This window comes from Drosophila serrata, unplaced genomic scaffold (genome assembly GCF_035046125.1).
Source record: "Drosophila serrata isolate PLE 108 unplaced genomic scaffold, ASM3504612v1 contig_8, whole genome shotgun sequence".
NCBI lineage: Eukaryota > Metazoa > Arthropoda > Insecta > Diptera > Drosophilidae > Drosophila > Drosophila serrata.
The window spans coordinates 236,874-258,038 of NW_028256906.1; the positions used below are offsets into that span (position 1 = coordinate 236,874).

The 21,165-nt window shown below is 46.6% G+C and overlaps 7 protein-coding genes and 1 pseudogene across 10 annotated transcripts in view; all 8 read right to left on the reverse strand.

The window, feature by feature from the left end:
• The window catches only part of LOC110184456 (protein crooked neck-like), a 71,920-nt gene extending 69,933 nt beyond the window's left edge, over positions 1-1,987 (reverse strand). Inside the window, exons 1-2 of the mRNA XM_086826199.1 lie at positions 1,855-1,987; positions 1,606-1,775 (exon numbers count right to left, since the gene is read on the reverse strand). Of these exons, the coding sequence (XP_086682325.1) occupies positions 1,606-1,775; positions 1,855-1,881 (197 nt within the window). The 5' untranslated portion in view covers positions 1,882-1,987. The remainder of the gene's footprint in view (positions 1-1,605; positions 1,776-1,854) is intronic.
• A 2,122-nt stretch (positions 1,988-4,109) lies between these two features.
• LOC147645128 (protein crooked neck-like) lies at positions 4,110-4,580 on the reverse strand. Its single transcript, XM_086826216.1, has 2 exons — positions 4,329-4,580; positions 4,110-4,231 (listed from the first exon to the last, which is right to left on the reverse strand). The coding sequence occupies exons 1-2, from the start codon at positions 4,578-4,580 to the stop codon at positions 4,145-4,147; spliced, it is 339 nt and encodes a 112-aa protein (XP_086682342.1). The 3' UTR covers positions 4,110-4,144.
• On the reverse strand, positions 4,219-6,493 carry LOC110184461 (protein crooked neck-like). The gene is made up of 2 exons (XM_020953002.2): positions 6,048-6,493; positions 4,219-5,968 (listed from the first exon to the last, which is right to left on the reverse strand). The coding sequence occupies exons 1-2, from the start codon at positions 6,072-6,074 to the stop codon at positions 5,777-5,779; spliced, it is 219 nt and encodes a 72-aa protein (XP_020808661.2). The 5' UTR covers positions 6,075-6,493; the 3' UTR covers positions 4,219-5,776.
• On the reverse strand, positions 6,208-6,678 carry LOC147645129 (protein crooked neck-like). The gene is made up of 2 exons (XM_086826219.1): positions 6,427-6,678; positions 6,208-6,329 (listed from the first exon to the last, which is right to left on the reverse strand). Exons 1-2 carry the CDS (start codon positions 6,676-6,678, stop codon positions 6,243-6,245), a joined length of 339 nt encoding a protein of 112 aa, XP_086682345.1. The 3' UTR covers positions 6,208-6,242.
• A 1,636-nt stretch (positions 6,679-8,314) lies between these two features.
• Positions 8,315-12,132, reverse strand: LOC110184460 (protein crooked neck-like). Its single transcript, XM_020953001.2, has 2 exons — positions 10,144-12,132; positions 8,315-10,064 (listed from the first exon to the last, which is right to left on the reverse strand). The coding sequence occupies exons 1-2, from the start codon at positions 10,168-10,170 to the stop codon at positions 9,873-9,875; spliced, it is 219 nt and encodes a 72-aa protein (XP_020808660.2). The 5' UTR covers positions 10,171-12,132; the 3' UTR covers positions 8,315-9,872.
• Positions 10,199-13,531, reverse strand: LOC110184358 (protein crooked neck-like; annotated as a pseudogene).
• Positions 10,413-12,684, reverse strand: LOC147645130 (protein crooked neck-like). Its single transcript, XM_086826241.1, has 3 exons — positions 12,408-12,684; positions 12,242-12,344; positions 10,413-12,162 (listed from the first exon to the last, which is right to left on the reverse strand). The coding sequence occupies exons 2-3, from the start codon at positions 12,266-12,268 to the stop codon at positions 11,971-11,973; spliced, it is 219 nt and encodes a 72-aa protein (XP_086682367.1). The 5' UTR covers positions 12,269-12,344; positions 12,408-12,684; the 3' UTR covers positions 10,413-11,970.
• An 807-nt stretch (positions 13,532-14,338) lies between the features above and the next one.
• Positions 14,339-16,525, reverse strand: LOC110184389 (uncharacterized). 4 transcript variants are annotated; one of them, XM_086826155.1, is made up of 3 exons: positions 16,293-16,525; positions 15,346-15,565; positions 14,339-15,200 (listed from the first exon to the last, which is right to left on the reverse strand). In XM_086826155.1, exons 2-3 carry the CDS (start codon positions 15,550-15,552, stop codon positions 14,616-14,618), a joined length of 792 nt encoding a protein of 263 aa, XP_086682281.1. In that variant the 5' UTR covers positions 15,553-15,565; positions 16,293-16,525; the 3' UTR covers positions 14,339-14,615. The 4 variants fall into 4 exon arrangements, with proteins under 4 accessions (XP_086682281.1, XP_086682280.1, XP_086682286.1 ...); XM_086826154.1 differs by having other exon boundaries at positions 15,253-15,565; XM_086826160.1 differs by having other exon boundaries at positions 16,148-16,513.
• Positions 16,526-21,165: the final 4,640 nt, after the last annotated feature.

Below are 21,165 nucleotides of genomic sequence, written 5' to 3' on the forward strand. Positions count from 1 at the left end.
TCGTTATCGTACAAAGGTATTTTGATTTTGTGCTATCTTTATCGGTGTATATCGATATATGAAAATCGGCTGTCGTCAGGACCGGGGCCATATAATTAAATGTTAGTTAATTTTATATATAAACACGTAAGAAAAAGAGTACCGCCGCCACAGCGGTGCTGCTCAGCTCCGTGTTGCCCTGGAAGTTCTCCAGCTCGGCGAACTTCAACCATGTGACACAGTTCTCTGGTCCGAACTCCATGACCTTCTGGTACAGCACCCGGCAGCTCTCGAACTTGCGCAATTGGATCTCCAGGTCGATGTAGTCGCAAACGAGCTTGTCGGGCGGTCACAGACCGATGGCCAGGCTAAGGGCCTTGCGAGCCCGCTCCAGCTCCTTGTAGCGGATCTCGAACTGGGCGTAAAGCAGCCACAGCTTGCTGAATGTGAACTGCTTGTGCGGTATCAGCTCCAGGCAGGTTTTATATATCTGGCGCGTGCGCTCCGCACGGAACCTCCAGCTCCTCGTACAGCGCGTAGTTGATTTACAGATAGATGTAGCACCGCCAGAAGTTCTTCTCGTTCGCCGGACGCACATTCTAAATTGCCCACTCGTACGTCTCGCGGATCGGGTCGCGCTCGCCCTTCGCCACGATGAGGCGCCGGTAGTGAATTTTCGGCCACTTCCTGTTCGTACTGGTAATTGCGCTGGAAAACGATCACGTCCTCGATGCCATCCCGATTGCCGTACTGCTTGTCGTGTATGGTGCAGGAATTAAATAGCTCCTGGGTTCGGTTCTTGGGCAGGTGGTCCAGCGCGTATTCGTACATGATGCACGCTCGGTCGTTCTCCTTCTGGCCCTCCTCGAAGCGCCTCAGTGGCTTCTTCGTTAGGCAGGGCTTCGCCGGTGGAACAGCTAGCTTCCGCGGATGAACTCACATTGTCTGGACTTGAGGATTTCGGAGTCTCGCTTCTGTCCTGAGTTGGGACGGATGCGGGCGTCACGGGCGAACCAATGGGCACAAGGGTGGCCGTCTTCAAGGGCGTCTCCTTGGTTGGCGTACTGGCACTACTCAGGGTCACCAATTGGCCTGGCGATGGAGTGACTGCGGTGCTGGTCACAGAGACTGTGACGGGTTGAGCGCTTGATAGGTGGCCCACTGTAACATTCATCGTGGAGGTCTTGGCCAGGATGGGATTCGTGGTGGGCGAGGGCGTCGTGGCTGTCAGGAAGGGCGGTTCCTGCTGTTTCTGTTGCTGTTGTTGCGGCTATTCCGGCTGGCGTCGTGGTCGAAGACATCGTGAAGGCCACGCTGTTCAGTTGCAGCTGACCCGCGTTCTGCTGTTGCTCCTCAGGAGTCGTTCCGCCTGACACAACAATCAGCTGGATGATGTTCTGTTGTTGCTCCCGCTGCTGTTGCTGCTGCGCCTGAGCCTGCGCCTGGACATGCGACTGCAGCTGTTGCTGCAGTTGATGCTGGATCAGTTGGTTATGTAGTTGCTACATCTGTTGCTGGTGCGAGGTGATGAAGGTGTTTGGGGCCACCAGAAGGATCTGCTGAGTGGCGTTGGCAAGCGCCTGCTGCTGTTGGGCCTGCGCCTGGGATTTGACCAGTTGCTGCTGCTGCTGCTGTTCCCTCTGTTGCTGCTGAGCCTGCGCCGCCGCCTGCTTTTGCTGGGCGGTCACTTGCTGCTGCTGCTGCTGTTGGGCCTGAATCTCCAAGTCCCGTTCCTTGGCCTCACGGAGCAGCTGCTTTGCCGTTATCTGCACCGCCGCTGGAGCCATGTTGTTCACCTAATAAAAGCGAAACAAACGATGTGATAAATTAGGACTTCTTTTCAAGCTGTCCGCTCACTCCAGCCTCCACACTCACCTTGGCCATCTTTTGGGGCCGCTCCATAGCTTATGTATTTCTATTCTTACTTAATTATAAAATAAAATAATTTTACTGCACGAGATGCAAATTAGAGATGCCCTTTTACCAATATTGTAGCAGAGCTTTAAATCTATCTTGAAATAAGCTAGTCTGTCATCCTTACATTTAAAGCTTTTTTGTAGTGTGACCAGCCCATTTTTCACAAGCGTTTTGTAGTATGAGCTGGCCATGTTTCACCACTTTAGGCTCGTTATCGTACAAAGGTATTTTGATTTTGTGCTGTCGTTATCGGTATATATCGATATATGAAAATAAGACGTTTCTTTCAGGAACGGGACTGTAAAATTGAATGTTAGTTAATTTTATGTATACACACGTAAGAAGAGTGCCGCCGCCACAGCGGTGCTGCTCCGCTCCATGTTGCCTTGGAAGTTCTCCAGCTCGGCGAACTTCATCCATGTGACACAGTTCTGTGGTCCGAACTCCAGGAACTCTTCGTATCGCAGCCGGCAGCGCTCGAACTCGCGCAGTTGGATCTCCAGGTCGATGTAGCCACAAAATACACATACGCGAGGATACATACCGATGGCCAGGTCAAGGGCCTTGCGAACCCGCTGCAGCTCCATGTAGCGGATCTCGAACTGGGCGTAGAGCAGCCACAGCTTGCTGAATGTGAACTGCTTGTGCGGTATCAGCTCCTGGTAGGTTATATATATATGGCGCGTGCGCTCCGCATCTTCAGCCTCCAGCTCCTCGTACAGCGCGTAGTTGATTCACAGATTGATAGCGCCGCCACTTCTTCTCGTAAGCCGTACATTCGAAACCGCCCGCTCGTACGTCTCGCGGATCTGGTCGCGCTCGCCCTCCGCCTCGATGAGGCGCAAGTAGTGGATTTTCGGCCACCTCCTGTTCGTACTGGTACTTGCGCTTGGAAACGATCACGTCCTCGATGCCATCCCGATTGTCGTACTTCTTGTCGTGTATGGTGTAGGAATTAAATAGCTCCTGGGTTCGGTCCTTGGGCAGGTGGTCCAGCGCGTATTTGTACATCATGCGCTCTCGGTAGTTCTCCTTCTGGCCCTCCTCGAAGCGCTTCAGGGGCTTCTCCGATGGGCAGGGCTTCGCCGGTGGAACTGCTAGCCTCCGCGGATGCACTCACATTGGTTCGTGTTGAGGATTTCGGCGTCTCGCTTCTGTCCTAAGTTGGGAGGGATGCGGTCGTCACGGGCGAGCCAATGGTGGCACAAGGGTGGCCGTCTTCGAACGCGTCTCCTTGGTGGGCGTGCTGGCACTACTGAGGGTCACCAATTAGCCTGGCGACGGAGTGACTGCGGTGCTGGTCACAGAGACTGTGACGGGTGGAGTGCTTGACAGGTGCCCCACTGTGGCATTCATCATGGAGGTCATGGCCAGGATGGGATTCGTGGTGGGCGAGGGCGTCTTGGCTGTCAGGGAGGGTGGTTCCTGCTGTTTCTGTTGCTGTTGTTGCGGCTATTCCGGCTGGCGTCGTGGTCGAAGACACCGAAAGGCCACGCTGTTCAGTTGCAGCTGACCCGCGTTCTGCTGTTGCTCCTCAGGAGTCGTTCCGCCTGACACAACAATCTGCTGGATGATGTTCTGTTGTTGCTCCCGCTGCTGTTGCTGCTGCGCCTGAGCCTGCGCCTGGACATGCGACTGCAGCTGTTGCTGCAGTTGATGCTGGATCAGTTGGTTATGTAGTTGCTACATCTGTTGCTGGTGCGAGGTGATGAAGGTGTTTGGGGCCACCAGAAGGATCTGCTGAGTGGCGTTGGCAAGCGCCTGCCGCTGTTGGGCCTGCGCCTAGGATTGAACCACTTGCTGCTGCTGCTGTTCCTTCTGTTGCTGCTGAGCCTGCGCCGCCGCCTGCTTTTTCTGGGCGGTCACTTGCTGCTGCTGCTGCTGTTGGGCCTGAATCTCCAAGTCCCGTTCCTTGGCCTCACGGAGTAGCTGCTTTACCGTTATCTGCACCTCCGCTGGAGCCATGTTGTTCACCTAATAAAAGCGAAACAAACGATGTGATAAATTAGGACTTCTTTTCAAGCTGTCCGCTCACTCCAGCCTCCACACTCACCTTGGCCATCTTTTGGGGCCGCTCCATAGCTTATGTATTTCTATTCTTACTTAATTATAAAATAAAATAATTTTACTGCAGGAGGTGCAAATTAGAGATGTCCCTTTACCAATATTGTAGCAGAGCTTTAAATCTATCTTGAAATAAGCTAGTCTGTCATCCTTACATTTAAAGCTTTTTTGTAGTGTGACCAGCTCATTTTTCACAAGCGTTTTGTAGTATGGCCAGCTCATGTTTCACCACTTTAGGCTCGTTATCGTACAAAGGTATTTTGATTTTGTGCTGTCGTTATCGGTATATATAGATATATGAAAATAAGCCGTTTCTTTCAGGAACGGGACTGTAAAATTGAATGTTAGCTAATTTTATGTATACACACGTAAGAAAAGAGTGCCGCCGCCACAGCGGTGCTGCTCCGCTCCATGTTGCCTTGAAAGTTCTCCAGCCCGTCGATCTTCATCCATGTGACACAGTTCTGTGGTCCGAACTCCAGGAACTCTTCGTATCGCAGCCGGCAGCGCTCGAACTCGCGCAGTTGGATCTCCAGGTCGATGTAGCCACAAAATACACATACGCGAGGATACATACCGATGGCCAGGTCAAGGGCCTTGCGAACCCGCTGCAGCTCCATGTAGCGGATCTCGAACTGGGCGTAGAGCAGCCACAGCTTGCTGAATGTGAACTGCTTGTGCGGTATCAGCTCCTGGTAGGTTATATATATATGGCGCGTGCGCTCCGCATCTTCAGCCTCCAGCTCCTCGTACAGCGCGTAGTTGATTCACAGATTGATAGCGCCGCCACTTCTTCTCGTAAGCCGTACATTCGAAACCGCCCGCTCGTACGTCTCGCGGATCTGGTCGCGCTCGCCCTCCGCCTCGATGAGGCGCAAGTAGTGGATTTTCGGCCACCTCCTGTTCGTACTGGTACTTGCGCTTGGAAACGATCACGTCCTCGATGCCATCCCGATTGTCGTACTTCTTGTCGTGTATGGTGTAGGAATTAAATAGCTCCTGGGTTCGGTCCTTGGGCAGGTGGTCCAGCGCGTATTTGTACATCATGCGCTCTCGGTAGTTCTCCTTCTGGCCCTCCTCGAAGCGCTTCAGGGGCTTCTCCGATGGGCAGGGCTTCGCCGGTGGAACTGCTAGCCTCCGCGGATGCACTCACATTGGTTCGTGTTGAGGATTTCGGCGTCTCGCTTCTGTCCTAAGTTGGGAGGGATGCGGTCGTCACGGGCGAGCCAATGGTGGCACAAGGGTGGCCGTCTTCGAACGCGTCTCCTTGGTGGGCGTGCTGGCACTACTGAGGGTCACCAATTAGCCTGGCGACGGAGTGACTGCGGTGCTGGTCACAGAGACTGTGACGGATGGAGTGCTTGACAGGTGCCCCACTGTGGCATTCATCATGGAGGTCATGGCCAGGATGGGATTCGTGGTGGGCGAGGGCGTCTTGGCTGTCAGGGAGGGTGGTTCCTGCTGTTTCTGTTGCTGTTGTTGCGGCTATTCCGGCTGGCGTCGTGGTCGAAGACACCGTAAAGGCCACGCTGTTCAGTTGCAGCTGACCCGCGTTCTGCTGTTGCTCCTCAGGAGTCGTTCCGCCTGACACAACAATCTGGTGGATGATGTTCTGTTGTTGCTCCCGCTGCTGTTGCTGCTGCGCCTGAGCCTGCGCCTGGACATGCGACTGCAGCTGTTGCTGCAGTTGATGCTGGATCAGTTGGTTATGTAGTTGCTACATCTGTTGCTGGTGCGAGGTGATGAAGGTGTTTGGGGCCACCAGAAGGATCTGCTGAGTGGCGTTGGCAAGCGCCTGCCGCTGTTGGGCCTGCGCCTAGGATTGAACCACTTGCTGCTGCTGCTGTTCCTTCTGTTGCTGCTGAGCCTGCGCCGCCGCCTGCTTTTTCTGGGCGGTCACTTGCTGCTGCTGCTGCTGTTGGGCCTGAATCTCCAAGTCCCATTCCTTGGCCTCACGGAGCAGCTGCTTTACCGTTATCTGCACCTCCGCTGGAGCCATGTTGTTCACCTAATAAAAGCGAAACAAACGATGTGATAAATTAGGACTTCTTTTCAAGCTGTCCGCTCACTCCAGCCTCCACACTCACCTTGGCCATCTTTTGGGGCCGCTCCATAGCTTATGTATTTCTATTCTTACTTAATTATAAAATAAAATAATTTTACTGCAGGAGGTGCAAATTAGAGATGTCCCTTTACCAATATTGTAGCAGAGCTTTAAATCTATCTTGAAATAAGCTAGTCTGTCATCCTTACATTTAAAGCTTTTTTGTAGTGTGACCAGCTCATTTTTCACAAGCGTTTTGTAGTATGGCCAGCTCATGTTTCACCACTTTAGGCTCGTTATCGTACAAAGGTATTTTGATTTTGTGCTGTCGTTATCGGTATATATAGATATATGAAAATAAGCCGTTTCTTTCAGGAACGGGACTGTAAAATTGAATGTTAGCTAATTTTATGTATACACACGTAAGAAAAGAGTGCCGCCGCCACAGCGGTGCTGCTCCGCTCCATGTTGCCTTGAAAGTTCTCCAGCCCGTCGATCTTCATCCATGTGACACAGTTCTGTGGTCCGAACTCCAGGAACTCTTCGTATCGCAGCCGGCAGCGCTCGAACTCGCGCAGTTGGATCTCCAGGTCGATGTAGCCACAAAATACACATACGCGAGGATACATACCGATGGCCAGGTCAAGGGCCTTGCGAACCCGCTGCAGCTCCATGTAGCGGATCTCGAACTGGGCGTAGAGCAGCCACAGCTTGCTGAATGTGAACTGCTTGTGCGGTATCAGCTCCTGGTAGGTTATATATATATGGCGCGTGCGCTCCGCATCTTCAGCCTCCAGCTCCTCGTACAGCGCGTAGTTGATTCACAGATTGATAGCGCCGCCACTTCTTCTCGTAAGCCGTACATTCGAAACCGCCCGCTCGTACGTCTCGCGGATCTGGTCGCGCTCGCCCTCCGCCTCGATGAGGCGCAAGTAGTGGATTTTCGGCCACCTCCTGTTCGTACTGGTACTTGCGCTTGGAAACGATCACGTCCTCGATGCCATCCCGATTGTCGTACTTCTTGTCGTGTATGGTGTAGGAATTAAATAGCTCCTGGGTTCGGTCCTTGGGCAGGTGGTCCAGCGCGTATTTGTACATCATGCGCTCTCGGTAGTTCTCCTTCTGGCCCTCCTCGAAGCGCTTCAGGGGCTTCTCCGATGGGCAGGGCTTCGCCGGTGGAACTGCTAGCCTCCGCGGATGCACTCACATTGGTTCGTGTTGAGGATTTCGGCGTCTCGCTTCTGTCCTAAGTTGGGAGGGATGCGGTCGTCACGGGCGAGCCAATGGTGGCACAAGGGTGGCCGTCTTCGAACGCGTCTCCTTGGTGGGCGTGCTGGCACTACTGAGGGTCACCAATTAGCCTGGCGACGGAGTGACTGCGGTGCTGGTCACAGAGACTGTGACGGATGGAGTGCTTGACAGGTGCCCCACTGTGGCATTCATCATGGAGGTCATGGCCAGGATGGGATTCGTGGTGGGCGAGGGCGTCTTGGCTGTCAGGGAGGGTGGTTCCTGCTGTTTCTGTTGCTGTTGTTGCGGCTATTCCGGCTGGCGTCGTGGTCGAAGACACCGTAAAGGCCACGCTGTTCAGTTGCAGCTGACCCGCGTTCTGCTGTTGCTCCTCAGGAGTCGTTCCGCCTGACACAACAATCTGGTGGATGATGTTCTGTTGTTGCTCCCGCTGCTGTTGCTGCTGCGCCTGAGCCTGCGCCTGGACATGCGACTGCAGCTGTTGCTGCAGTTGATGCTGGATCAGTTGGTTATGTAGTTGCTACATCTGTTGCTGGTGCGAGGTGATGAAGGTGTTTGGGGCCACCAGAAGGATCTGCTGAGTGGCGTTTTCTGGGCGGTCACTTGCTGCTGCTGCTGCTGTTGGGCCTGAATCTCCAAGTCCCGTTCCTTGGCCTCACGGAGCAGCTGCTTTACCGTTATCTGCACCTCCGCTGGAGCTATGTTGTTCACCTAATAAAAGCGAAACAAACGATGTGATAAATTAGGACTTCTTTTCAAGCTGTCCGCTCACTCCAGCCTCCACACTCACCTTGGCCATCTTTTGGGGCCGCTCCATAGCTTATGTATTTCTATTCTTACTTAATTATAAAATAAAATAATTTTACTGCAGGAGGTGCAAATTAGAGATGTCCCTTTACCAATATTGTAGCAGAGCTTTAAATCTATCTTGAAATAAGCTAGTCTGTCATCCTTACATTTAAAGCTTTTTTGTAGTGTGACCAGCTCATTTTTCACAAGCGTTTTGTAGTATGGCCAGCTCATGTTTCACCACTTTAGGCTCGTTATCGTACAAAGGTATTTTGATTTTGTGCTGTCGTTATCGGTATATATAGATATATGAAAATAAGCCGTTTCTTTCAGGAACGGGACTGTAAAATTGAATGTTAGCTAATTTTATGTATACACACGTAAGAAAAGAGTGCCGCCGCCACAGCGGTGCTGCTCCGCTCCATGTTGCCTTGAAAGTTCTCCAGCCCGTCGATCTTCATCCATGTGACACAGTTCTGTGGTCCGAACTCCAGGAACTCTTCGTATCGCAGCCGGCAGCGCTCGAACTCGCGCAGTTGGATCTCCAGGTCGATGTAGCCACAAAATACACATACGCGAGGATACATACCGATGGCCAGGTCAAGGGCCTTGCGAACCCGCTGCAGCTCCATGTAGCGGATCTCGAACTGGGCGTAGAGCAGCCACAGCTTGCTGAATGTGAACTGCTTGTGCGGTATCAGCTCCTGGTAGGTTATATATATATGGCGCGTGCGCTCCGCATCTTCAGCCTCCAGCTCCTCGTACAGCGCGTAGTTGATTCACAGATTGATAGCGCCGCCACTTCTTCTCGTACGCCGTACATTCGAAACCGCCCGCTCGTACGTCTCGCGGATCTGGTCGCGCTCGCCCTCCGCCTCGATGAGGCGCAAGTAGTGGATTTTCGGCCACCTCCTGTTCGTACTGGTACTTGCGCTTGGAAACGATCACGTCCTCGATGCCATCCCGATTGTCGTACTTCTTGTCGTGTATGGTGTAGGAATTAAATAGCTCCTGGGTTCGGTCCTTGGGCAGGTGGTCCAGCGCGTATTTGTACATCATGCGCTCTCGGTAGTTCTCCTTCTGGCCCTCCTCGAAGCGCTTCAGGGGCTTCTCCGATGGGCAGGGCTTCGCCGGTGGAACTGCTAGCCTCCGCGGATGCACTCACATTGGTTCGTGTTGAGGATTTCGGCGTCTCGCTTCTGTCCTAAGTTGGGAGGGATGCGGTCGTCACGGGCGAGCCAATGGTGGCACAAGGGTGGCCGTCTTCGAACGCGTCTCCTTGGTGGGCGTGCTGGCACTACTGAGGGTCACCAATTAGCCTGGCGACGGAGTGACTGCGGTGCTGGTCACAGAGACTGTGACGGGTGGAGTGCTTGACAGGTGCCCCACTGTGGCATTCATCATGGAGGTCATGGCCAGGATGGGATTCGTGGTGGGCGAGGGCGTCTTGGCTGTCAGGGAGGGTGGTTCCTGCTGTTTCTGTTGCTGTTGTTGCGGCTATTCCGGCTGGCGTCGTGGTCGAAGACACCGTAAAGGCCACGCTGTTCAGTTGCAGCTGACCCGCGTTCTGCTGTTGCTCCTCAGGAGTCGTTCCGCCTGACACAACAATCTGCTGGATGATGTTCTGTTGTTGCTCCCGCTGCTGTTGCTGCTGCGCCTGAGCCTGCGCCTGGACATGCGACTGCAGCTGTTGCTGCAGTTGATGCTGGATCAGTTGGTTATGTAGTTGCTACATCTGTTGCTGGTGCGAGGTGATGAAGGTGTTTGGGGCCACCAGAAGGATCTGCTGAGTGGCGTTGGCAAGCGCCTGCCGCTGTTGGGCCTGCGCCTAGGATTGAACCACTTGCTGCTGCTGCTGTTCCTTCTGTTGCTGCTGAGCCTGCGCCGCCGCCTGCTTTTTCTGGGCGGTCACTTGCTGCTGCTGCTGCTGTTGGGCCTGAATCTCCAAGTCCCGTTCCTTGGCCTCACGGAGCAGCTGCTTTACCGTTATCTGCACCTCCGCTGGAGCCATGTTGTTCACCTAATAAAAGCGAAACAAACGATGTGATAAATTAGGACTTCTTTTCAAGCTGTCCGCTCACTCCAGCCTCCACACTCACCTTGGCCATCTTTTGGGGCCGCTCCATAGCTTATGTATTTCTATTCTTACTTAATTATAAAATAAAATAATTTTACTGCAGGAGGTGCAAATTAGAGATGTCCCTTTACCAATATTGTAGCAGAGCTTTAAATCTATCTTGAAATAAGCTAGTCTGTCATCCTTACATTTAAAGCTTTTTTGTAGTGTGACCAGCTCATTTTTCACAAGCGTTTTGTAGTATGGCCAGCTCATGTTTCACCACTTTAGGCTCGTTATCGTACAAAGGTATTTTGATTTTGTGCTGTCGTTATCGGTATATATAGATATATGAAAATAAGCCGTTTCTTTCAGGAACGGGACTGTAAAATTGAATGTTAGCTAATTTTATGTATACACACGTAAGAAAAGAGTGCCGCCGCCACAGCGGTGCTGCTCCGCTCCATGTTGCCTTGAAAGTTCTCCAGCCCGTCGATCTTCATCCATGTGACACAGTTCTGTGGTCCGAACTCCAGGAACTCTTCGTATCGCAGCCGGCAGCGCTCGAACTCGCGCAGTTGGATCTCCAGGTCGATGTAGCCACAAAATACACATACGCGAGGATACATACCGATGGCCAGGTCAAGGGCCTTGCGAACCCGCTGCAGCTCCATGTAGCGGATCTCGAACTGGGCGTAGAGCAGCCACAGCTTGCTGAATGTGAACTGCTTGTGCGGTATCAGCTCCTGGTAGGTTATATATATATGGCGCGTGCGCTCCGCATCTTCAGCCTCCAGCTCCTCGTACAGCGCGTAGTTGATTCACAGATTGATAGCGCCGCCACTTCTTCTCGTACGCCGTACATTCGAAACCGCCCGCTCGTACGTCTCGCGGATCTGGTCGCGCTCGCCCTCCGCCTCGATGAGGCGCAAGTAGTGGATTTTCGGCCACCTCCTGTTCGTACTGGTACTTGCGCTTGGAAACGATCACGTCCTCGATGCCATCCCGATTGTCGTACTTCTTGTCGTGTATGGTGTAGGAATTAAATAGCTCCTGGGTTCGGTCCTTGGGCAGGTGGTCCAGCGCGTATTTGTACATCATGCGCTCTCGGTAGTTCTCCTTCTGGCCCTCCTCGAAGCGCTTCAGGGGCTTCTCCGATGGGCAGGGCTTCGCCGGTGGAACTGCTAGCCTCCGCGGATGCACTCACATTGGTTCGTGTTGAGGATTTCGGCGTCTCGCTTCTGTCCTAAGTTGGGAGGGATGCGGTCGTCACGGGCGAGCCAATGGTGGCACAAGGGTGGCCGTCTTCGAACGCGTCTCCTTGGTGGGCGTGCTGGCACTACTGAGGGTCACCAATTAGCCTGGCGACGGAGTGACTGCGGTGCTGGTCACAGAGACTGTGACGGATGGAGTGCTTGACAGGTGCCCCACTGTGGCATTCATCATGGAGGTCATGGCCAGGATGGGATTCGTGGTGGGCGAGGGCGTCTTGGCTGTCAGGGAGGGTGGTTCCTGCTGTTTCTGTTGCTGTTGTTGCGGCTATTCCGGCTGGCGTCGTGGTCGAAGACACCGTAAAGGCCACGCTGTTCAGTTGCAGCTGACCCGCGTTCTGCTGTTGCTCCTCAGGAGTCGTTCCGCCTGACACAACAATCTGCTGGATGATGTTCTGTTGTTGCTCCCGCTGCTGTTGCTGCTGCGCCTGAGCCTGCGCCTGGACATGCGACTGCAGCTGTTGCTGCAGTTGATGCTGGATCAGTTGGTTATGTAGTTGCTACATCTGTTGCTGGTGCGAGGTGATGAAGGTGTTTGGGGCCACCAGAAGGATCTGCTGAGTGGCGTTGGCAAGCGCCTGCCGCTGTTGGGCCTGCGCCTAGGATTGAACCACTTGCTGCTGCTGCTGTTCCTTCTGTTGCTGCTGAGCCTGCGCCGCCGCCTGCTTTTTCTGGGCGGTCACTTGCTGCTGCTGCTGCTGTTGGGCCTGAATCTCCAAGTCCCGTTCCTTGGCCTCACGGAGCAGCTGCTTTACCGTTATCTGCACCTCCGCTGGAGCCATGTTGTTCACCTAATAAAAGCGAAACAAACGATGTGATAAATTAGGACTTCTTTTCAAGCTGTCCGCTCACTCCAGCCTCCACACTCACCTTGGCCATCTTTTGGGGCCGCTCCATAGCTTATGTATTTCTATTCTTACTTAATTATAAAATAAAATAATTTTACTGCAGGAGGTGCAAATTAGAGATGTCCCTTTACCAATATTGTAGCAGAGCTTTAAATCTATCTTGAAATAAGCTAGTCTGTCATCCTTACATTTAAAGCTTTTTTGTAGTGTGACCAGCTCATTTTTCACAAGCGTTTTGTAGTATGGCCAGCTCATGTTTCACCACTTTAGGCTCGTTATCGTACAAAGGTATTTTGATATTGTGCTGTCGTTATCGGTATATATCGATATATGAAAATAAGCCGTTTCTTTCAGGAACGGGACTGTAAAATTGAATGTTAGTTAATTTTATATATACACACATGAGAAAAGAGGGCCGCCGCCACAGCGGTGCTGCTCCACTCCGTGTTGCCTTGGAAGTTCTCCAGCTCGGAGAACTTCATCCATGTGACACAGTACTCTGGTCCGAACTCCAGGAACTTTTCGTATAGCAGCCGGCAGCGCTCGAACTCGCGCAGTTGGATCTCCAGGTCGATGTAGTTTCAAACGAGCTTGTCGCGCGGTCACATACCGATGGCCAGGCCAAGGGCCTTGCGAGCCCGCTCCAGCTCCTTGTAGCGGATCTCGAACTGGGCGTAGAGCAGCCACAGCTTGCTGAATGTGAATTGCTTGCGCGATATCAGCTCCAGGCAGGTTTTATATATCTGGCGCGTGCGCTCCGAACGAAACCTCCAGCACCTCGTACAGCGCGTAGTTGATTAATAGATAGATGTAGCGCCGCCGGAAGTTCTTCTCGTTCTTTAGCCAGAGCGTCACTTTCCGGTGCTCGTTGTCCAGCGCCCGCTTGCAAATAGAGCGCGCCAGCTGGATCTCCTTCTGCTGCTCTTCCCACTTGCATATTTGATTCAGTGGCTGATGACCATGCGGTTCTTCCACAATTGTCCTCAAATGTCGTTTGCTTACGCTACTGGTAATCGGCCAGCTCGGCGGGATCAGAGAACTTTTGCTTTGGCGGCGGCGGAAGAATCTCCAAGTCCCGTTCCTTGGCCTCATGGAGCAGCTGCTTTGCCGTTATCTGCACCGCCACCGGAGCCATGTTCTTCACCTAATAAAAGCGAAACAAACGATGTGCTGAATTAGTACTTCTTTTCAAGCTGCCCGCTCACTCTATCCTCCACACTCACCTTGGCCATCTTTTGGGGCCGCTCCATAGCATATATATACTCAATAAATTATAAAAAAGAAACTATAATCCAAATTAGCAAAAATATAAGTAATGCGAGCGAAGCAGTGTCAACGGTTCTAGAAGCTTATTATGTGTGGAGAAACATCGATATTTTTTACAACTATCGATCATTATACATATATATATTTTTACAGCAACAACTTTTACAACGATACAACACAAAAACAAGGCTTTGATCTTAACATTTTCAGTACAAATCATCATCCATTTCGGGATCTGAAGTACCAGGCGAACAGAACCCTCAGAAAACTGATTAATTTTAGTGCAACAGGTGCAAATTAGAGTTGCTATATTGTAGCTGAGTTTCAAACCTAGATAGAAAATAGTTTGTCAACCTTATATGGCGGGAATCTATCGTCATCCTAATTCATCGATTACGTGGCGGCAACTGATCGCCAATTAAAATTTTTTATTTTAGTGCCAATGGTGTCAGATTGTAGATGGTCCTTTAGCTATATTGCATTTGAAATATAAATATAGTTAGAAAAGAGCCAATTTGACACCTTTATTTGGCCGGAACTTATCGTAATTTAAAATTTGAATTCAAATGTATCGTTTTTCTTAAGTGGCGGGACAGTCGTTTTTAGTTCGAATTCAAATTTAGCTGTTAGAAATAATGTATCTTTTTAATCTTATGATCATCTTGGTTTTGTTATGATATTTTACATTTATAAAATTAAAAAATTATTAAAAACAAACACTGAAAAGCATTCAAAATTCGAATTAAGGATTTTTTGATTTAGTTAATCGATTTACGTTTCAATCTTAAGTTCCACCTGCAAACTTAAAGCCCTTATAAACTTCAGCACCGAAGCACATTACAAAATGTTTAGATTGTTTTTACATTACTTGGTTTTTTTTTATTATTGCTAAACCATACACAGATGTAAATAAATAAATATAATGCTCATTAAATGTTCGTTATATACACCACCATTTATATAAGTACAGTAATCACTAGAAAATAAAATAAATTCGTAACTCAATTTTTTAAATATAAAAAACCATTAATAATTTGGATATAATATTTTAAAAAATATATATAAATTAATAAGCTTGTGACCACTGTACGCGTGTTAATTATAGCTGTAGCTTCAAATATCCTGATAATCTACAGGACACCGTTCGCCGCCGTTGAACCTGCCCCCGTAGCTCCTTGCTGCTGTTGCTGTTGTTGTTGTTGGAGTTTGCTACTCTGTGAGAAGTCAATGCAGGCGCCAGAGGTGAGATCAATCTCCTCGGAGTCAGAGCCATCGGATCCCTCATCGGAGTGCCCGGATAAAGCGGCCATTCCGCCCAGTTCCATCTGGGCATGACCCGGTGCCTTGTAGAGCTTTAGTTCCGTATAGGTCTTCGATAGCTTCTCCTGTTCCTGGCCTTGTCCCAGCCCTTGACCCTGCTGTTGCTGTTGCTGCTGCTGCTGCTGCTGGAATGCCGGATGCATCATCGTGAAGCTGCCTGGGCTGTGATCATTGTTCACCTCTGTCATGTCATTATCCTTGCCGGCTGATAGATTCTCGGGCGCTTGGCTGCCCGGTCGATTGCCAGCTCCAGGTGCTGATCCCGTTCCCGTTGCTGATCCGCCGCCCATTACAGGTGGTGTGCCCAGGCTGAGGCAGCGCATCCGCCAGGCATCCTGGAGCAGTTGCAGTCTCGCCTGTTTGCGCCACTTGGCCCGGCGATTTTGGAACCAAACCTGCGAATAATAACAATACAAAATATTAAAAAAAACATGGAATCAATCGGACCTGAAAAGTATGCTTATAATTGCCAAATGGAAAATTGAAGCCTCTCCAACTGGTTGGATACTTTGCCTGATCCTTTGGCTCACAAGCATTCACCTGAACGCGCGCCTCACTGAGACTAATCCGCAGGGCCACCTCCTCGCGCAGGAATACATCCGGATAGTGGGTCTTCTGGAACAAGGCCTCCAGCTCCTGGAGCTGCTGGGGCGTGAACGTCGTCCGGTTCCGGCGCTGCCGCCTCCGGCCGAACATATACTCCGTCAGCAAATCGCCGGGCAGCGGCGATATAAATGGACCAGCCATTATTTTTTATGTGCTATACAAAAAAATTGTTAAGGGGTTAATATTATATTAAATTATGTTTTTATTTCAATTTTAGAATAAGCCCGTTTGTTACCATAAGTTTTTAATATTTTTACTGATTTAAAATTGGTATTCCCCTATTAACTTGATCATTATTTCTAAGAAGGTCTTTTCTTCTTGAATGTGTGTTTTTAAAGCTTTATTTTTTGATTAAAAAAAGTTTCATAAATTAGTATTGCTATTTGGAAATTTATAATTGCTTTATAATAATTTTATTTTACTTGTATATTTCAAAGAGAATTTAGTTAATTTTTATTTACTTATCCAATATTTTTTAATTGCGAAGACAAAAAAATAATAAATAATAAATATTTCGTGTTATTTGTATTTTATATTATTATATATATGTGTATAAATTAAATTTAATTAAATAATATAACCATTCTTATATTCTTAGATATTTAAATTCATGTTTCAGAATTTATCCAACATTTCCTAAATGCGAAGTTAGTTACATTAGAAAAATTGAATTTCTTTTATTATTTGATAATAAAATGTTTAGCTCGATCGTTTTGTTTTGATTTGTACTGCTTACATTTTTAATTTTATTGTTTGCATTTTTTTTTTTTAATATTGTCTTATTCAAAAATATGTCTTTAGTGAATTCATTTTGAATATTATTTCACTTCAAAATATATTCTTCATATTTATATTTTACGTATTTCCAGTTATTCACTCACTTTGCACTAAACAAAAAAGATTTTTCTAATTTTTTTCCTTTGCTTTTTAAAACTTTATTCTCAAAACTTAAGTTTGAAATCTCCGCTAGTTGGCGCCACTTATAAAAAAAATATAGTTTCGTGAGCTTTAAAGAGCATCCTGCTGTCAGAGAGACAGAGTTCCTTTTTGCTGAGCGTTCAGCCAGCGACTGTGGAAATGCGGGCAGCATCCTGTGGCTTTTATAAAGGACTCTGGCTAATATATATATATATATATACACATATATATATATATATATATGTATGTAGATGTGAGGGGATGTGAGCGTGTGCGAGGGTGCGCCTCTGTGTCTGTGTGTGTGCGACTCGTCCATTTACAGTTTAGCGTAATTAGAGATTCACACACACAGAGTCGAAACCTAAAGCTAATCAGAGATTTTAAGGGACTTACTTGTTGATTGTGGGAAAGTGTTATGACTTTTGATGTATTAAAAATATATAATTAAATGAAAAATAATAAATTTTTAAAGTTTTTGTTCAATTATTTATCGCATTCAACACATATTTTTAATTTATATTTTGCAATTAACTCGGCAAGTCACTGTTGAGTCGCTCTCTCCTGCTCTCGCTTTGGTCCTGCCATCTCCCTTTAACGCTGCGCATCCTCCGAATGCTGGGCTCTCGCCTTCTCTCTTGCTCTTACACGTTGCCTCACTCGTTTCGCGTTCGGCTGCCTCCTGGCTTTGTTTTTGCCGCTGTTCGGCTTGCTTATTGTTTTCTCGTTTTGACTTCGTTAAATTACGGCACAAGCACAAAAACCTTATAAGCGTTGTTTTCGTCCTTGTGTGTGTGTGTTAGAGAGAGAGAGAAAGAGATAAAATGGAGAGGGGGAGAAAAGGATACGGTGCACTGCGGTTGTATGCATTTCAGCATTGCTAACAGTGTCCTGAATTTATAACATTTTTTTTTTTGGTTAAGAAAATATTAAATATAAAATGCTCATTAGCTCATATTCAATAAATATTATACACTATTTATCAAATATTTTTAATATAACCATAGTTATATTACAAAAAAAAAAATTGCTCACAATACAAATTGCATCTGGAGGCACTCGAAATTCTTCAAAGGATGTGTTGCAGGTCTGCTATTAAATTGAGAAAAATGAGCTTGGTTAAACTAATTTTAATGACAGAACCATTTGAGAATTTTTGTGAGTCAAGCTTATATAATATTTCTTTAAAATGTATAATTTTTTATGGCCCTGGTCCCAATGTTTCCGTAATGTTTTGTATATGAAATGTACCTGTGTAAATAATAAAATTCAAATCACTTAATGCTGCTAGCAGAGACGCTTACAGGGACGTCAACTGCAGCAGCGAAACAATAACAATAAGGCAACACCCTCCACACACACACGCACACACACACTCACAGACACGTACATAGTGCACAAGAGGACGATGTGGGGGGGGGGTGCACAGGGACGCAGAAGAAAATGAGGTTGCCACCACAGATGATGATGAAGAAGACGCAGGTGCAGCAGTAGAGGAGAAGGGAGCTTAACAAGGAGTAAGAGGGAGAAAACAAAGGCAGTGCCCTCTCCCTCTCACCCTCTCGCTGTGTGTGTGTGTGTTAAACAAATGAAGGGATGTAATTTTCTCATTTGCATGGCATTGTGTTTTGTTTTTGCCTTGCTTTGCTTCTTTTTTGCGCTGCGCTTGCGCTGGAAATTATATTTATTTATTATTTATGAAGAATAGGCGTGGCCCACCCCCTGGCGCCACCCCTCCTTCGCTCGCCACCTGCCATTGCTTTTGTTGGTTGCTTTATTTCATTTGCTTTCCATTTGGCACACAGGCCAATCATAAGCGAGACCAGATGTCCTTGTGTGAGTGCTGGTGTTGCTGTTGTTAATGTGTATGTGTGTGTGTAAGTAAGGGGGGGGGGGGGGGAGGGTGTAGCAGGATAACAGAAATAAGGACCTGACGAGTCATGACGTTGACAGGCTCATTCAAATTACGTCAAGTTTTGTTGCAGAAAACCAGTTCCATTGCTACTTGCAGTTTGGAAAGTTTTTTTATATATCCTTGAGTAATTATTTGAAAGTTGGTAATGGTTTTAGAGTTCTGTTTTTATACTGTCCTATTTATGTATATCATTATAAATAAATCAATATTAATTATAAGGAAATTCTATAGGATGTGCAGAAAGTATTACAAGATCTCCAACTCTCTTTCTCAATCTCTTTATGTCTCAATCTCTATCTCCCTACATCTTGATCTCTCTGTATATTTTGCTTTTTATATTCCTGGGGATCTCTAATTATCTCTCTCCACCTTTATGTATGTATATCAATCTGTCTCTAGCTATCTGTATCTATATATATATTATCTGCTTTTATTATCAATGTATCATATCAATCGTTCAATCGTTTAATCGTTCGTTTGTGATGAACTTTGTTTTGATTTATACTTTTTAAATGATTCATTATTTTTGTATTTAATGAATGTACATTAAAAATAAGTTGTATTTGAATAGTATCGTTTTTTTTTTAACTTGAAACCTAAACTTTTTTTAATCTGAGAAATTCTTGTATAATGTATATTTTAATTTATGCTTTAAATTAATATTAAAACTATTTTGTAATTTTTATCACATTCTTCTCCTCCTGTTTTATAATAATTTTTCTTCTTCCCTTTCTCCTGCTCTCTCTCCCTCTCTTTTCTATCTCTTTCTGGCATTCCCTCGGCGCCATTTTTAATTTTGTAATTTGATGCCGGGCTGTTATGCGCTTGTTGTTGTTTCGCCTTGTTGTTTCCTGTTGCTGTTGTTGTTGTTGGAATTCATTAGGCAACGCGTTTTCCACCTGAGAGAGGAGTTTTCCCACCCACTTATCCTCTCTCTTTCTCCCTCTATCTCGCTCTCTCTCTCCATCTTTCACTCTCCTGCTGGCTGTGCACGTGTGTGTGTGTCCATTGTTTTGTCGCGCTGATTGGTCTTTCACTTTGCCCGTGTGTGCGAAACTCTCTGAGTATGTGTGAGTGAGTGTGTGGGTGAGTGAGTGAGCTCCATTGTTATTTGGCTTCTCGCTCTCTCGCATTCTGCTGCCGTTGTTAATTATTTATTTTAGCGCGTTCCTCTTCTTCCGCCACTCACTGTTGTCTTCTCTCTTTCGTCTTTCCCCTCTCGAGTTTATTTACTACTACCCTTACGTAGAGATTATAATTTTAAGAAGAAGTTAGAAGTCGAAGTCTATAAATTATATATATTCTTGGTCAGTAGAGGATTCGGTTTAGTCTTTTACGTTCTGGTAGTGCCTCAATTTTAGTACTTTTTACTCTAGTGCCAACTACAAATGTTTATTGTTCTCATTTAAATACAAGCTTTCAGCCTTACTAATATTAATATTATTATAATAAAGAGTATTCAAACTTCCTCTTTTCGAATTGAACTTTTTTCTAGTTTGATTCAATATCCTGCAGACAAAATAAGGTAACGCTAAAGCAAAATGGCGTCTCGTCATATTTGACGCTGTAAAGTAGGCAACGTTATTTGTCCATTTTATATTTTTCGGTTTTAAGGAGCGTGTAATTATGTACTTATTAATTATTTTTGATAAAGAACTTTAGTTGTTAAGTCTTTTATTTTTTCATTTTAATTTTGTTAAAGTTATTAGCATAATTTGCATAATAATTAAGATTTATTACCATTATCCTTTTCTTGTCGTTTGTCTTCATTAAAGATTTGTATATTTTATAATTCAATATAATGCTTGCTCAAGTATTTTAATCCTAAAATACATTTCTAAATAATGCCTTAGTTTAAAAAGGCTTAAAAAAATTGATGGCTAGAAATTATATTCAACAATAGAAAAAATATTGTCTATTTAAATAAATAGGCTAAAAATTGATATAACAATTTAGGAAGGTATTAATCTAGCAATAGATTTATATTTAAGGATTAAAGACTGAAATATAAATAATATTCTTTAGATAAACGCCTCCAGGAAAATCTCTCAAAATGAACAGGATGTTGTGGCTGATGGAATCAATTTCCAAAATATTTCTTTGAATAATATACAATGAAGTTGAGACGAAATAAAACGAAACTCCCTGCGGCGAAAGAAATGATGATAACGTTAGTGGGTGAATTCGGGAGATTTTTAGGTGGTTTTTTGTGTATTTTTGTTGTTGTTTTTGTCTCTCCTTGCCGCCAAAGACGCTAGTTAATTGGAATTTTTAATTATGATTTGTCAATGCCGGTGTATTTTCAGAGAGAGAGAGAGGGAGGGAGAAAAGGAAGGCAAAACAACAGACAAAACAGGGAACATGAACAAACAAAATAAGAAAACCCGCTGGCTGCAACTTGGGCATGTCCTGGCGCGAAACCAAAAGGATAACAAAGGGCGGTGCAAAAAATTGAGGAGGTTGAGATAGCTTTTTGTTTTATTTTCTTTTTTTTTCAATGTCATAAGCATATTAATTACGCATAAAACTGGGTCCAGAAATATTACCGGTATTTAATATTTTCTTTATTTCTTAATCCCCTCTCTCTATCTCTATTCTCTCTCTCCTTTCTCTCTCTCTCTCTCTCCCTCTCTTTTTCTCTCTGTTGCATTTTGTAATCATTTTAATTGCCCCAATAATGCGCTCCTGCTTCCCCCCTACTTGCTCCACGGCGCCCACCTGGCGGCGGCTCTCGCTTATGAAAATCATTAAGTTAATTACATTTTTTGCACGCCAGAGAGGGTGAAGAAAAAAACAACAAGAACAACAACAACAAAAAACAAAAAAAAAACAAGAAGAAAAACACAAAAATTATAATCAGCGCCACACAAAAGCACACCGTGCTGCCGGGTACTAGGGGATGACTAAAAAGGGGGCGTGGTCTA

Excerpts from the sequence above, each read along its gene's own strand:
- LOC147645129 (XM_086826219.1), bottom strand. The coding sequence starts at position 6,678 with ATGGAGCTGCAGCGGGTTCGCAAGGCCCTTGACCTGGCCATCGGTATG. Across the intron at positions 6,330-6,426 it reads CGGCGGCACTCTTTTCTTAC|CACAAAATCAAAATACCTTT; the intron begins GTGTGTATACAT and ends CGATAACGACAG.
- LOC110184461 (XM_020953002.2), bottom strand. The coding sequence starts at position 6,074 with ATGGAGCGGCCCCAAAAGATGGCCAAG. Across the intron at positions 5,969-6,047 it reads GGCCCCAAAAGATGGCCAAG|GTGAACAACATGGCTCCAGC; the intron begins GTGAGTGTGGAG and ends CGCTTTTATTAG.
- LOC110184389 (XM_086826154.1), bottom strand. The coding sequence starts at position 15,552 with ATGGCTGGTCCATTTATATCGCCGCTGCCCGGCGATTTGCTGACGGAG. Across the intron at positions 15,201-15,252 it reads ATTATAAGCATACTTTTCAG|GTTTGGTTCCAAAATCGCCG; the intron begins GTCCGATTGATT and ends TATTATTCGCAG.
- LOC110184460 (XM_020953001.2), bottom strand. The coding sequence starts at position 10,170 with ATGGAGCGGCCCCAAAAGATGGCCAAG. Across the intron at positions 10,065-10,143 it reads GGCCCCAAAAGATGGCCAAG|GTGAACAACATGGCTCCAGC; the intron begins GTGAGTGTGGAG and ends CGCTTTTATTAG.
- LOC147645130 (XM_086826241.1), bottom strand. The coding sequence starts at position 12,268 with ATGGAGCGGCCCCAAAAGATGGCCAAG. Across the intron at positions 12,163-12,241 it reads GGCCCCAAAAGATGGCCAAG|GTGAACAACATGGCTCCAGC; the intron begins GTGAGTGTGGAG and ends CGCTTTTATTAG.
- LOC147645128 (XM_086826216.1), bottom strand. The coding sequence starts at position 4,580 with ATGGAGCTGCAGCGGGTTCGCAAGGCCCTTGACCTGGCCATCGGTATG. Across the intron at positions 4,232-4,328 it reads CGGCGGCACTCTTTTCTTAC|CACAAAATCAAAATACCTTT; the intron begins GTGTGTATACAT and ends CGATAACGACAG.